The 12,740-nt window shown below is 45.8% G+C and overlaps 1 protein-coding gene across 3 annotated transcripts in view; it reads left to right on the plus strand.

Moving 5' to 3' along the window:
* The window catches only part of MLH1 (mutL homolog 1), a 38,132-nt gene that overhangs the window by 18,305 nt on the left and 7,087 nt on the right, over nt 1-12,740 (plus strand). For all 3 annotated transcript variants that reach the window (XM_080674623.1, XM_080674624.1, XM_080674625.1), the window contains 3 exons: nt 726-879; nt 4,724-5,088; nt 6,797-6,945. In XM_080674623.1, coding sequence (XP_080530749.1) covers nt 726-879; nt 4,724-5,088; nt 6,797-6,945 — 668 coding nt within the window. The remainder of the gene's footprint in view (nt 1-725; nt 880-4,723; nt 5,089-6,796; nt 6,946-12,740) is intronic.

Here is a 12,740-nt window from a genome sequence, read left to right on the forward strand (position 1 = left end):
AAAAAAAAAAAAAAAGAAAGATGGATTTGGAGCTGAGGCATAAGTTGATAGCTTGCACATCCTCTCAGCTGATTTTTTTTGAGCGGGGGGGGCGGGGGAGAGAGAGAGAGAAACATTGATGTGAGAGAGAAACATCAATGGGTTGCTTTCCGTATGCACCCCAACTGGGGATTGAACCCTCAACCTGGGAATTGCCCTGTCCGGGAATCGAACGGTGACCCTTCAGTGCACCAACCAGGGCTAAACTGACTTTTGTATTACATTTTAGTGATAGAAAGTTTTCTCACATATATTTTTGTTTTGATCTTCATGTAATAACCAACTAAAAGTAGGGGACAGGTTCATGTTTACAGATGAGAAAACCGACCCAGAGAAGTTAAGTGACTTGCCCCAGGTCACATAATAAAAAATTCCACTAGTTCTGGAATGATAATAACAGCTGACATATAGTAAATGTGCCAGTTACATGTAAAGTGCTTTATATGAAATTAATCTCCACTTTACAAATGAGGAAGCTGAGGTAAAGAAAGACGATGTAACTTACCCAAAGCTACACAGCTTTTCGTAGTGGAGTCAGCCTTGAACCCAGGTCACTCAGACTTGACCCTGAAGTTTTGACCATCAGTCATTTGGCCTCAAGACGTCTTAGCCACCACATACACGACGTGTGAACCCCCGCCCCCAGACTTCCACCACATGAGGTAATTGGTCTCTTTTTCTGGCAGTCTAGAAATCAGCCCGCAGAATGTGGATGTCAACGTGCACCCCACGAAGCACGAGGTCCACTTCCTGCACGAGGACAGCATCCTGGAGCGGGTGCAGCAGCACGTGGAGAGCAAGCTCCTGGGCTCCAACTCCTCCAGGACCTACTTCACCCAGGCGAGCTGCTGCCACCTCTGTTTCTCTGGTTTCCTGTGGAATAGTGCACGTGTTGGATTGGCTGCTTCTTAGAGTCATTTAACGTGTCCTAATCCTCCATATTGCCTATGAAACGGAAACTCTAGAGGCATGATTATATTCAGAGTAAAAAACTTGTTTTGCAAGAATTCGTAGTAGAAGAGGCCATGCACTTCCTATCGCATCCCAGCAGGGGGTGCACACTGACTTGTTCTGTCATTTTGGTGATCAGCTGGTGATAGTCTGATTCCTTCATTGTAAAGCGCCTCCCTAATGGTTTCACCATCATGGGTGGCCATAACCTGAATCAGTTATTTCATTAGGATTGCAGATTATAATTTTCTGATTTTATCATTTTTCCTGTTAATTAATTAGAATTATTCTGTTTAGAAGAACTTTCCCTCATTTGTTAGAGCTATTTGGTTATCCTGAAATACAGTTCATACTAGAAAGTAAGGATAAATCTGAATTGTATCCCTTTAATTATCATTTTGCAAAGGAATAAGTTGGTATTCTAGTAATCTCCAATATGACATTCAATGACTTTTTTCTCCCTTTTTGTCTCTTCCTATTAATCAATTATGGCAATTTCTCTCTCTCTGTTTTGTTAAAACTCATCCAAGGATATTTTTCCCATTGATTTTTTAGAGAGAGTGAAGGGAGGGGGGTGGGGAGGAGAAGAACATTGATGTGAGAGAGATACATCGATTGGTTGCCTCCTGCACATGCCTCAACTGAGGCTGGGGATCAAGCCTGCAACACAGATACATGCTCTTGACCAGGAATCAAACCAGCAACCCTTCAGTGTGTGGGCTGATGCTCTAATCACTGAGCCATGCAGGCCAGGGCTCATTTCTCTCTTTGAAGTTCAAATTATTTCATCTGAGACCAAGGGAAGCCCCTTCAAGCTGGTGGTCTTAATCCTTTTGACCCAATTCCATTCATCTTTGATAGTTTATTTGTTCTTGGCATGACAAGATATTCTAGGTTTTCTTTGTACTTTCCCAGTCCATTTCTCCAAGGAGCTCTGATTTACTTTAGTAGGGAATGGTATTTAGAGACTGTAATTTGGATCAGGGGTCCTCATTACTACTGGGTGGTCATTGCTTTGGGTCTTTCCAGTGGACAGGAAATATGTATATTTAAAAGTAAACAGAATGGAGGAGAAACCAAGATGGTGGCATAGGTAAACACCTAAATTGCTGCCTCGCACAACAATTTCAAAACTACAACTAAAAGACAAAACAGACATCATCCAGAACCACAGGAAGGCTGGCTGAGTGGAAATTCTACAACTAGAAGGAAAGGGAAAAGCACACTGAGACTCAGAGGAGCTGTAGGAGGCAGAGGTACCGAGACGCACATGCGCGCGGAGAGGACAGGCAACTGAGTGCGCGGCTGGCTTTCTCAAGTGGGAGGGAGACAAAAGCTCCCGACTGCGCTGAACTCCAGTTCCAGGAGAGACTCTGGGGACCCAGACTCATACGGGGTGAAACTGGACTGTCAGGAAAGAGAAAAGCACTCTGAGACTCAGAGGAACTGCGGAAGGCAGAGGTACCGAGGCATGCATGTGGAGAGGGCGGGCAACTGAGTACGTGACTGGCTTTCTCAAGCGGGAGGGAGACAAAGCTCCCAACTGCACTGAACTCCAGTTCTGGGCAAGACTCTGGGGACCCAGACTCATTCGGGGAGAAACTGGACTGTTTGGCAGTGGGCGGAACTCGAGGGCGGCTTTCTCTCAGAGGTGCTTGCAGCGATTACCATGGGACACTGAGACACAGTGGCCTACTAGGGCAGGGCTGACGGGAAACCAAGGCTGTCTGCTCCGCTCTGAGACTTCTCCCAATCCAAGCTGAGCACAGAGGCTTTTGCAAGTCTTGTCTCATAAGGGTGTCTCCAGCACAAAGTTCTCCCAGCATAGACACAGCTGATCCTCACAGCCAATTGGCCTGGAGGTCAGTTCCTCCCAGTGATACCAACAACAATCAAGGCTTAACTAAACAAGACTGTTCACACAGCCCACAAAGGGGTGCACCAAGAGTGTCCACCTCAGGTAACTGGGGAGGCTGAGCTACTGGGCCCTATAGGACACCTAGCACACAAAGCCACTCTATCAACTCAGGGAAACAGCCAAAATGTGGAGACAAAGAAACAGATCACAAATGAAAGAAATGGAGGAAAGCAAACGACTGGATATAGAGTTCAAAACCACGGTTATAAGGTTTTTCAAGAATTTTCTAGAAAAGGCCGATAAATTTAGTGAGACCCTCGAAGATATGAAAAAGGACCAACTAGAAATGAAGCATACACTGACTGAAATTAAAAATATTATACAGAGACCCAACAGCAGACTAGAGGATTGCAAGAATCAAGTCAAAGATTTGAAATACAAAGAAGCAAAAAACACTCATCTGGAAAAGCAAAAAGAAAAAAGAATTAAAAAATATGAAGATAGTGTAAGGAGCCTCTGGGACAACTTCAAGCATACCAACATCAGAATTATGGGGGTGCCAGAGAAGAGAGAGAGCAAGATACTGAAAACCTATTTGAAGAAATAATGACCCCAAACTTCCCCCACCTGGTGAAAGAAATAGACTTACAAGTCCAGGAAGCGCACAGAACCCCAAACAAAAGGAATCCAAAGAGGACCACACCAAGACACATCATAATTAAAATGCCAAGAGCAAAAGACAGAGAATATTAAAAGCAGCAAGAGAAAAACAGTTACCTACAAGGGAGTACCCATAAGACTGTCAGCTGATTTCTCAACAGAAACTATGCAGGCCAGACGGGAGTGGCAAGAAATATTCAAAGTGATAAATAGCAGGAACCTACAACCAAGATTACTCTACCCAGCAAAGCTATCATTCAGAATTGAAGGGCAGATAAAGAGCTTCACAGATAAGGAAAAGCTAAAGGAGGTCATCACCACCAAACCAGTATTATATGAAATGCTGAAAGGTATTCTTTAAGAAGAGGAAGAAGAAGAAAAAGGTAAAGATAAAAATCATGAACAACAAATACATATCAACAAGTGAATCTAAAAATCAAGTGAATAACTGATGAACAGAATAAACTGGTGAATATAATAGAATCAGGGGCATAGAAAGGGAGTGGACTGACAATTCTCAGGGGGAAAGGGGTGTCGGGGGTGCGGGAAGAGACTGGACAAAAATCATACACCTATGGATGAGGACATTTGTGGGGGAGGTAAAGGCAGAGGGTGGGGTGGGAACTGGGTGGAGGGGAGCTATGGGGGGAAAAAGAGGAACAATTTTAATAATCTGAACAATAAAGATTTATTAAATTAAAAAATAAATAAAAGTAAACAGAATGGTGGTTGCCAGGAGCTGGGGAGAGGGGAGAATTTTGAGTGTAAAGGGCACAGGGGTTCAGTTTGGAAGGATAAAAAGTCTGAAGATGAATGGTGGTGATGGTCACACAATAGTGTGAATGGTTAATGCCACAGAACTATATACTTTAAAATAGTTAAGTGGTAAATTTTGTGTTATGTATATTTTACCACAATAAAAAAATAAAATCCTCTTATGGCAGCAGGAAAAACCTAAAAATATTAGAACTTTTCACTGATATTTCCATTTTAAACCAATTTTAAGACTATAAGGATTTGGTGAATTTTTGACTTTTATATTTGTATATCTTTATTTTTATACTTCAAACTTAGGTCTGATTTGCTTCTGTAATAATAATTCTGTTATGATAACCACACCTGGTTTGAGCTTTTCCCCAGCACTGCTCCACTCTGGGCCCTGGGCTTCTGGACTTTGGATTCTGAATCTTCCCACTGTCTTCTCTTTTGTCACAGACTTTACTACCCAGTCTTGCTGGCCCCTCTGGGGAGGTGGTTAAATCCACAACAGGCGTGACACCCTCCTCTGCTTCTGGAAGTGGCGACAAAGTCTATGCCCACCAGATGGTCCGCACTGATTCCCGGGAGCAGAAGCTCGATGCCTTTCTGCAGCCTGCGAGCAAAGTCAGTCAGCCCCATGCCATTGTCCCCGAGGACAGCACAGGCACCTCCAGGGCTAGGCAGCAAGATGAGGAAATGCCGGAACTCCCAGCCCCTGCCGACGTGGCTGCCAAGAGTCAGAGCTTGGAGGGGATCACAACTAAGGGGACTTCGGAAACGTCAGAGAAGAGAGGGTCCCCCTCCAGTCTGGACAACCCAAGGTATGGCCCTTTAGGAAAAGTGCAACTTGCCTCCTTTGTTCTGTAATAAAACTGCCTCTAACGTGGGCTGTTCATGAACCACTGTATCTCCTCTCTCCCCTCGGCCTTCGATGGGACAGTGCTGGGGCCTTGTGCACTGTCTGCCTTTGACCATGTCTTGAGAGTCACCCGTCATAGTGGCCTTTGAATTGTCTTAAATGTCCATGATCCCAAGCATTCGTTAAAAACATCAGGGGAAAAAAACAGATTTACCCTGTAATTTTAGTAATGACTTTTGATAAGGCCTCAACAGTAGCGGTGGCTAGAGAGAAGCCTAACATATATGGAGGATTCTCTTCCATCCCACTCAAACCCGCTTTCACTGCTTTCAGAGGAAACACACTTTCTCAGCTCAGGTTATGGACCTCCCTGAAGCACATGGCTGGTGGTGAGCGAGGGTAGAGAAAGAAGGCAGGACCAGGACTAATGACTGCCATTGCATTTTGAGCATTTCCAGTACAATCTGCAGCTTCTTGAAAGACATCACGCTGAAGTCTGTGAGGTGGATATTCATTATTTGTGTTCAGGTACTGAACCTGGAGCTCAGGGTCATCTGCCCGAGGCCGCACATCCACTGGGTGGCCGGCCACCGAAGCTCTGGTACTAACCGGCCGTCGGAACTTGGATAAGTGATTTAACTCCGGTTTGCTCATTTCTGAGTCAGTCTAGTGAGACCATGTCTAAGGGTTTTTCCCCCGAGAATAATGAAGGATGCTAACTTTTATTGAGCATCCACTGTGTGCCAGATACTTTACATACATTATCTCATTTCATGCTCTTAACAGCCCTGCCAGGGAAGTATTACATTTCTGTTTATTATTTGGGAAACTAATACCACAAGCTGTTTAACCACACAGCAAAGGAAATCTTTTAAAACGGGAAGTCGGATTGTATTGTCCTCTGCTGAAAAGCAATGGCTTCCTGTTGCACTTGGGATAAAACCCCTGTCCCCCTCCAGCCCACCACTTCCCTCTCCCGCATGGTGTCTGGCCACACTGCTCTGGTGCCGATCTGAGCTCACAGAGCTTCGCACCCCTGCGTTCTCACTGTTTCCTGGGCCAAGGAGGACTGGCTTCTTGTCAGTCAGATCTCAACTCAGATGTCGCCTCTTACCAGAGGCCTTCCTTGTCCATTTAATCTAAAGTTCTCTCTCTCTCACTTCCCCACCATTCTCTGATGTTCCCTTGTTTTATTTTCTTCATAGCATTTGTTGCTACTTAAAATGATTTCTTTTCCATTGCCATTTGACTCCCACTAGAAAGCAAGGATCGTGATGGCAGACCCCTTGTCGGTCTTGTTCATGGCTGAATGTAGTCGGTATTATAACAGTGCCTGATGGGGAGGTAAATGGAGCGCTGAATGAATGAGATTTGGGAAGGTCAGCCCACCTGCAGCTCTGCAGGGCCACGCTAGGCTCCAGATTCCTGCTGCAGGCCGGCCCGGGCTGGGCCCTCAGGGCTGGCAGAGAAGCAGTGTGAAGCAGTGTGCGGGAGAACAGACTGGCCTTGCTGGCCTGCCGCCGGGATCCCTCCCAGATGTGCAGAGCCAGCACAGAGAAGCTGCCTGCCCGCTTCTCCAAGATGCAGGACACCAATTGGGCTGATTTATTATTATTATTTTTAATTTAGAAAGAATAGTAGTGATCTGCCCGTCCCTTATCGCATTGCAGAAAGAGACATCGGGAAGGCTCCGATGTGGAGATGGTGGAAGATGAGTCCCAGAAGGAAATGACGGCAGCTTGCACCCCCCGGAGAAGGATCATTAACCTCACCAGTGTTCTGAGTCTCCGGGAAGAAATTAACGAGCGGGGACATGAGAGTACGTAAGTGCCGCGTCTGTTGGGGTCTCAGAGGGCCGGGGCTGCTAACGTTTAGTTTTTGGGAATACAGAACGTATTCAGGTTAGATGGCCACTGCAGCCTGCTGAGCAAACCTCTCCTTTCCTAACCCGCAGCAGCAGCTCAAAGGCATTTCCCAGCTGGGAGGGAAGGGGAAAGTAGTCTCTGGTTTAATTGGAATTAATGGGTATTCTCAGTGAACCACAGGAGCCATCATTTAAACAAGCTTCAGTTTGTTTCTTAACTTAAAGCAGCCAAGTTCCACTCCGTGGGCGGCCTGGCATGCTGTTGCTGAAAGTGACAGGCTCTGAGGGTCCTGGGTTCACCCACTGCCACTCCCACTTCTGTTGACCTGAGACTCATGACTTAACCTTCTGTGCCTCAGTTTCCCTCACCTGTAAAGAGATGAATTTTACCCTCCAAGGTAATTGTATTGGTTAGAGATAAAATGTCAGTAAAACACTTGTTGCAGAGTAAGGAATCGGTAGATATTTTTATATCCTGGAGACAAAGTGATAAACCGTCATCTTCCTCAGAAATAGCCCCCCAGAATGCCGGAGTGGACAGCTCCACTCTGGGCCCCTTTACTTCAAAACTCACTTTATGATTTTAGGAAGTAAAAGGGGCTCGTCACCTCCTGGGGGTGAACCGACCAGGGGTCGAGGTGTGTGTCAGCAACTTGTCCCTCCCAGCACTGACCCCACTTGGGCACCATTGCTCTGCCCTTGTGTCTACACGGGTTGGCATGGCTTTTCCATTTTTCATCTGCAACACATTTCTTGATTAGAATAAATTTCAACACAGCTATAAAATGTGTCTTAAACCACGACAACCGGAAGGAAATGGGTACCTTTCCCACTGAGCCACAGCCTCCTGGAACAGCTGTTCTGACTCGGTGACCTCTTACATTTTCAGGTTTGAGAGAAGTCAGCATGGCCTCAATTTGCCTTTCTTATTCGCTCCCTCTTTTCTTAGCACTCGAGGCTTTTGTCGGCCTTTGGGGAAAATACAGGCTGTCTCCACTGCTGGGGGGGTGAGAACTTCCTGTGACGAAGGTCTTGCCAGTTGTGGAAGTAGCTGCCACTTGGCTTCTGGTGTTTGTTTCCATGAAGATTTGCTCTGCGTGCTCTTTCCCTGTTATTGGCTTCCCAGCTGGGAGCCCTTAAAACCACTTTAAATAACGTCAGAAAGGTGGGCTGTTACCTGATGTATTTAGCAGTTTTCCTACGGGTGATTTTAATGGACGCCCTCAGATCTGGAATTTATAGTTTTCTTTAAGGTTTGTATCTCTTGTGCAAAGCAGGCTATTTAAAGTTCAATTCCAATAAATTTCTGAATAGGTGCGAACTGTTTTTCGGTGCAGTATAAAAATAACGTGCGTCAGGTTTGATGCGGTTTGGGGTCCATTGCTGAGGCTGAGATGATGAATCTGAATACTCTAAGACTGTGTATTCATACACATCATCTCATGTAAGTCTAGAATAGTCTGATGAGGGAAGGCCGGCTGACTTTGAGTTGAATGCCGTACAGGGGTTTCTCAGAAGCTCGGCTTTGGTGAGCGAGGCCACTCACCTTCGTGGACCAACAGCCTGCTGCTCCCCACAGGAGCCGGGCCCCCGCCCAGGAGAGACGCAGATACGTTTCCCTGTGACGACATGCCGGGTGCACTTGTTTGTGTGGTTATTTCAGCAGTGTGTGGGCTCTGCAGGGATCACGTCTGCTGAGCTCACTGCCTCATCCCTGGTGCCCGGCAGAGAGCCGGGCACGTGGACTCAGTAGGCGTTTGCCAAAGGAGTAAGTGAACGAGAGGAGCAGCCTGGGAGTGAAGCCTGACAGCTTTTATTCTGAAAGGATGTCCAAGTTGAACACCCCGTCAGACGACTCCCTGGTGTTTGGTGGATTTACCCATTTCTGGTGGCACATTCGTCCAATGGGGTCAATTTTTGGCCCCGTATCCAGTGACATGTTCCACAGGTTTGGGCCCATCTCCGGGTAGTAATGCCTGAGCTTATTTATTGCTGGCTCCATCATTTCAGTCTGTAAATTAATGAGGGCAAGGAGTGTCCTAGGTTATTTGCTATCATTTGAATGTGAAAGCATGCTTAACGTTTTATCCACAATTTTCTTTTCTTTTCTTGGTCTTTGGTGAACAGTCCTGGGCCTAAATGTACATACTCATATTGTCTGTCCCCGGATGAGTTCTCTGGTACAGAAATCAGCTCAGCGGACATGTGTGAAGTATCTTCTCGGTACAGAATGTGCCATGCCAAGGCCTGAGGCAGGAAGGGAGCTGAATGAGCCACGACCCCGGCCATGAGAGCTGTGGGACTGCTCATGGGAGAGCTGGCGGCAGCGTGCGGAAGCGGAAAGACTGTCCCAGCGCTAGGGGCCGCTCCAGCAGGGCCCAGGCTGAGGGCCGCTGGGTGGCCCAGAATGCGACTGATGCCCGGGGGCTGCTGCCGCTGGTGCAGCCCCGTGGGGCTCCTGCCCTGCACAGCCCTCAGGAGCTGGAGCACTGGCCCCCCCTCCCTGGTTTGGCTTCACTTGCTGCCCCAGGAAGCATGCTGAGACCAAGGCCTCCGTTGTGAACTCAGATGTGTGGTTTGGCTTGGAAGCGCAGGAGGATTTTGTCCCTTTTGGCTGCTGGCAGAATGGCAGGGACATGCCCACAGGCTTCTGTGCTTTGGGGAGTTTTGGGGGAAGAATAAACGGAGGCCCTTCAGGTCCTGAGAAGAGGCTGTGAGGGGTCCAAACAGCCTCACGGCACCCAGTCAGAAGAGCCTGCCTGTCTTCCTGGTGGATTGGTGCCTGGCGGAAAGCAGCCCGCAAGCCTCGGCTGGGGGCAGGCGCCGCCTCCGCGGCCTGGGCGCTGGCCAGGGCCCCGCAGGAGCTGTGGCCGCCAGGGCCTCCGTGACAGCTGTGTGGAAACCTCCGTGCCTCGGTGCGCCGCACACGTTCTCTCTCCTCCAGTGCCTCATCAGTCAGGATGATTTGATGTTCTCCAGCTTTTAAAATAATCATTTCCCACCCACGCAGAACATCCTGCAGAGACGCTGAGTTGCCAGTGGGAACAGAGGGGAACACTTATTCTAAAAATGAAGAAAACAAGCTTTTTTTTTTTTTAATGGGGGAGCAGGGAGTGTTGCAGAACTTATATAACAGCTGTGGTGCCCAAGCTTTTAAAAAAGCATCGTGAAAACGTGATGCACACACCTTTGCCCTTTGGGCTCCAGCCCCTCTTCCTCCAGCCCCTTTATATATATGTATACATATATATACATATATACACACACATATACATATACATACACATACACATACACATACACATACACATACACATACACATATATATAAGATGCAAAATCATATTTATAAAGTATAGGTAGGATCTACAAGAGAAAACAAATGAGCACATGCTTAAAGAAACAGAACATTGCCATCACCTTTGAAGCTCTTATGTCTTTCTTCCCTGTCCCATCCCTTGTCCCCTCCTCCCTTGGAGTAACCATGACCCTGAATTTTATTATTATTTCTTTCTTTTTATTCTAGTTTTATCACCCATATTTGTAGCCCTAAAAAAACCTACTTTTATAAGTTTTAAGCTTTATATAAACACTTATACTGTATTTTCATGGTAGAAATATATCTATAGACATATGTTCCTAAAATTCATGCATCTTGTTACGTATGCTCTGGCTTACTTTGGCTGTGTAATGGATTCCACTTCATGACTATGCTGCATGCTTGTTCATTCATCAGAGGACTCACATGGCCTCCCCTTTGCCTCTCACACCCCATCCCTTTTTCCACTCCTGAGAGGGCCCAGCACTTGGCACACTGGTTGGGAAGCTCTGCTGCAGGGCATATGCTTAGGAGAGTTACTGCCGGGCCGTGAAAGACAGTCGTTTTCCAAAGGGGTTGGATGAATGTACAGTCCCACCAACCATGTGCAGAAGTTGCATTTGCTCTGCTTTTCCTCCAGTGTCTGATCTGGTATCTGATGGTGGATTTTATTTACGTTTCCTTAGTTACTGATGAGGTTGAGTAAGTATATTTCCTCCTCTGTTAGGCCTGTTTGGTCTCTGACCCATTTTTCTGTTGGGTTTTTGGTCTTTTCTGATTTTAGGAGTCCTTTATATATTCTAGGTAGTAATCAGATACATGGAAATATCTTCCCCCCGTTCAGGACTCATCTGGTATTTTTTTCTTATGAACACTTCTTTCATGAACAGAAATTCATAGATTAAATGTAGACAGATTTTATGAATTGTGCTTTACAGATTGGCTCTTTTATCTTATGTAGGAAATTATTCCTAATTCTGAGATAATTAAATATATATTCTCCTAAAATGCTTATACCTAAATCTCATTCCATCTGGAACTCATCTTTGGTATATGGCGTTGGATTCATGTTATTGTCAGCGTGTTTGGATTTAGCAAATACTATTTGCTCATAATTCTTTCTCTGACCTTTATAGTCTGCCCTAAGCACATCCTTCAGTGGGGCCTTGGGCAAACGGAGCTTTGCTTTGTCTAATTCATTCTTCTTTTGAAAAGGTGGTTTGTGTTTTGCTTGGTTTAAAATTCAGGATTATAGTGATTTTTTTAGGGCATTGAAGGTGTTATTCTATCATTTTTTGGCTTCTCGTGTTGCTGTTGAAAATTCAGCTGTTAGTCTTACATTTGATTACTTTCTGGGTAATCCCTCTTTTGTCTCTGAGTGCTCTTGGTATCTTTCTCAACCTCTCCGTGTGCCAGGTGTGGGTTTTGTTGGGCCTTGTGGAGCTGAGACTTGGTGTCTTGCATCCCTTCTGTTTTCTACCTCTTTGTCTCTCTGTGCTGCATTCTAGATAATGTCTTCAAATTGGCTTTCTAGTTAATTACCTTGCCAACTTTGTCTAATCTGTTCTTAAGTCTGTTTTGATTTTTAATTTCAATTATGTTTTATTTTTAGAAATTTTATTTAGTCTTTTGGAAATCTCCTTGATCATTTTGATACTCCTGCTTCCTCTGTTCTAATACCTCTTTACTGAACTTACTTATCTTCTTTGCTGATGTTTCCAGTCTCTGAAACCTTTGCAGGCAGAATTCTGTGATTTCTTCCGGATTCTAATTCTTTGAATTTTGTAACTCCTGACTGCTAGTTCCTGTTTCTTTATCTGTGAGAAACTATTTGAAGCCTGTATTGGAGATGGATTTCCCCAGAGAAATGTGCATTTGATTCTGTCAGGGACCTGGAAGAATAGTCAGCCCTGGAATCTCTTTACACTAAAACCTGCACGTGAGGTTTTCCATAACCTGCTTTGTGAGGACCAGCTTATGGCTATAAATTCTCAGGGATGTAATTTTTTCTTTACTCCCAACACCAAGGCTTGAGGCAATGGGCACCTTTGCTTACTGTCCTTTGAGACATGCTGGTACTTCTTTTCCTTCACACGCGGGTGCAGCCTTTGGGGTCTCAGCCTCATGTGTTGGGGAAGTGACCTCCTGTTAAGCTTCTGTCCTCCTTTCTCCACACCTCAGGGCCTATTCACGGGGACCCTCTGGTGTCTTTGAATGAAGTGGCCTCGGGGCTCTCGTCACTTCTCTGCTTCCTGCTGTCTCAGATTGTGAGCTTTGATTATTCCTGAATCCGTTGGCAATTCCGCGTTGCATTCTGAAAGATTAGTTATTCGTTTTATTCCTCGTTTGTGTTCGTTTTCAGCAAGAGGTTCAGTTCGGGCATCTCGACTTACCTGTCTCTCGTTCGGGCCTGGTGCTTTGGACTGCGGTG

This window comes from Plecotus auritus, assembly GCF_963455305.1.
Source record: "Plecotus auritus genome assembly, chromosome: 6".
NCBI classification, from domain to species: domain Eukaryota; kingdom Metazoa; phylum Chordata; class Mammalia; order Chiroptera; family Vespertilionidae; genus Plecotus; species Plecotus auritus.